Source organism: Crinia signifera, chromosome 6 (assembly GCF_055691185.1).
Source record: "Crinia signifera chromosome 6, ASM5569118v1, whole genome shotgun sequence".
NCBI classification, from domain to species: Eukaryota; Metazoa; Chordata; class Amphibia; order Anura; family Myobatrachidae; genus Crinia; species Crinia signifera.
Window position 1 is genome coordinate 108,654,761 of NC_139222.1, and position 2,753 is coordinate 108,657,513.

Below are 2,753 nucleotides of genomic sequence, written 5' to 3' on the forward strand. Positions count from 1 at the left end.
TGAGTTTTTTTGCCATCCTACTATAGGAAAAAATGTGGCAATGTATGGTGGGACATGTAGTTTCACAACATCTGGAGGGCCACAGGTTGAAGACCTGTGCTGTAGGGCAATTCGAAACACTCTGGCTCCTGCCGGGCAGTGAAAACCCGCACGGCCAGGAATCTGTGCCGCACACAGCAGTTTACAATGATGGGATCCGGCTGAAACCAGGCGGCCTGGGTGAATGGTCACATCTGTGCCCATTATTAACTACGGTGTGTGGCACGGCTTCCTGGCCGTGCGGGGTTTCGCCATCCGACAGGAGTCGGAGTGTGTGAAATAGCCCTTATTACACCCCAAAAAAAATATAAATATATAAATATAAGCCCCAAACAGGGAATTTTTTTATTGCCTTAAAGATAAAGAAGAAGGCATTCTGTGTACACATTATAGATTATGTTCAGCCACATATCTAGAGTATACTCTATTTGTACACATTTAAATAAAAAAAAAGTTTGAGAACTTTGATTCAGCTCCAAACTGAAGAACCAAATGAGCTTTTTTGAGGCTCATAAACTAAAGAACCATAATACTCTACTGTGTACATCAAAATGGAACACAGCATTTAACGGGCCTTGTAAGTGCCACTTTTTAATCAAGAAAAATTGAACGAGCCCAGAAAAAAGAGAAAAAGAACAACCATATAGCAACATTACTACAAATGCCTGTAGGCAGTGCTGATTACAATGCTAACAGGAGTGTTATGATTACTGGCATTCACTGAATCATCAGCATAATTTTTCACATTGCCATATTGCCTACTATATCCTGTGCCATTGACAGTATCATGCACTGTCTCCTGTGGACTGGTATTGGCATGTGGCCTACTTGGCTGTGTGGCATGTGAAAAATTATTGCCCATGTTTTCAGTATAACTACGCCCTTGGCCCTGCACAGTAGTTTGGCTTGAATTTGAAGGCATAAATGTATGGCCTCTGTGTGGAGGATTACAATAATCACCCTCAGCGTACGGACTACACAGCTTGTAAGGCTGCGGATTCTGTAATGTAGACACCATATTGGTAAGGAAGGTCATCTGTGCATCTCGATTTTCACGCGCTATGCGTTCGTGCAGACCCACCAACTGTGTGAGAAAGGAATCTTGCAACTTTCTCTCGTTGTCAAAGAAGCGCTGCAGTCGGGCATCCTCTTGAGTTTGAAATTCAAGATCGGACTCTCGGAGATGATCTACCAGGATTCTTGACATTGAGCGCGTAGCAAGCTCCATCTTTGACGTTTTTTTCTTCCTTGCAGGTACATCAAATACTAAAAATAAAGGAAAAATCATTACAATCCAATAGCGGCATGTCATTATTTATATATATTATATATATATATATATATATATATATATATATATATATATAGAGAGAGAGAGAGAGAGAGAGAGAGACTACTACTACTGGTAGTGGGTGCGGGGTTGTTACCTGTGTTACAGTGGGACTACAGGTCCCAGCAAGCCTGCAACACATGCTGATACTTGGGAGAACCACAGGTACCAGCATGTGGGGCATTAAAGGCCTGCTGATACCTATAGCCCCCTGTACATCTATTAAAATAGATACACAAACAATACTTGAAAAACTTACTGTTACGACGCAACGTTGGGGTCTCAGTCTGTGCAGGAGTGGGTGTCCCAGATGGAGTAATGGTGCTGGCTCCACTGTCCTCAACCTCAGCGTCTAATGGATCAATTGTGTCCTCCATGGCAGCAATAGGATCAGGGATGCTGTTGTCTATGCTGTCTTCCAACTCCATTATAGGTGGGCAAGATGGGCTGCATTCTGGAGTTATGCTCCGTGATGAAGCTGCACTGGATGATGATATGGCAACAGGGTTCACCAGGGCAGAATTGCCAAAGACCTCGTTACATTGGTCGAAGTAAACCCATTCCATCCTCCCAGCACCACTTTTCCTCCTGTTGTTGTCACAAACTTTGTTGTAGTACCTGCGCAGAGCTTTTAGTTTGTTGACAACCTGCTGCTGGGTACGCACAATGCCCCTTGAAGTGAGGACCTTGGCAATATTGGTGTAGACTACAGCGTCCTTCACTGTGCCAGTAATCTGTTTTCGGATTTCTTCCTCCCCTCTGACACTGAGCAGCTCACGGATCTCCTCATCTTTCCAGTGTGCCATGGCCATTTACTGCTGCGCTGCACGCCTCTGCCACGTGCGCTCAGCCAATCAGGGAACCTGTAAAGATCAGCCAATCACGCAGCGCCATGCTGCACAGCCAATCAGCATGATTTTTCAACAGTCGGGAGAAAAACACGGGTCGGACCCTTTCACACAGCCGCAAACACGTGTCTGACACGGGAAAAACCCAGGTAAATACCTGGGTCGAAGTCCCGGAACTTTAGACCCGTGTTGACCCTTTCAGACAGAAGTTAGAACGAGGGCTGAATAAGCCCAAGTGCAGTTAAGAGACTGTGAATTGGGCTGTGTAAATAAAGTTGAGTGATATAGACAGGGCTTAGAAGGAGGGGTTAATCCTGGGCGGGAAGCCCCCACCAATGGGGGGCAAAAGGGGTTGCACCCCAGGTCAGGGGTATATAGGTTCTGGTAGCAGAGGGATGATCCCTCTTTGATTTTGATCTGCAGGGATCAGCGTCTCAGTGAAGATAAGTACAGCGTCTTACCTCAGTTGTGAACAATGTCTGGTAGGCCCAGAAGGAATGCCCCACCGCCGCGCTGGCTGGCGGACGCCGCGCGCC

The 2,753-nt window shown here is 45.9% G+C and overlaps 1 protein-coding gene across 1 annotated transcript; it reads right to left on the reverse strand.

The window, feature by feature from the left end:
• Nucleotides 1-694: 694 nt before the first annotated feature.
• Nucleotides 695-2,332, reverse strand: LOC146009626 (uncharacterized). Its single transcript, XM_083150077.1, has 2 exons — nucleotides 1,629-2,332; nucleotides 695-1,305 (listed from the first exon to the last, which is right to left on the reverse strand). The coding sequence occupies exons 1-2, from the start codon at nucleotides 2,179-2,181 to the stop codon at nucleotides 695-697; spliced, it is 1,164 nt and encodes a 387-aa protein (XP_083006203.1). The 5' UTR covers nucleotides 2,182-2,332.
• Nucleotides 2,333-2,753: the final 421 nt, after the last annotated feature.

Excerpts from the sequence above, each read along its gene's own strand:
- LOC146009626 (XM_083150077.1), bottom strand. The coding sequence starts at position 2,181 with ATGGCCATGGCACACTGGAAAGATGAGGAGATCCGTGAGCTGCTCAGT. Across the intron at positions 1,306-1,628 it reads CCCAACGTTGCGTCGTAACA|TATTTGATGTACCTGCAAGG; the intron begins GTAAGTTTTTCA and ends CTTTATTTTTAG.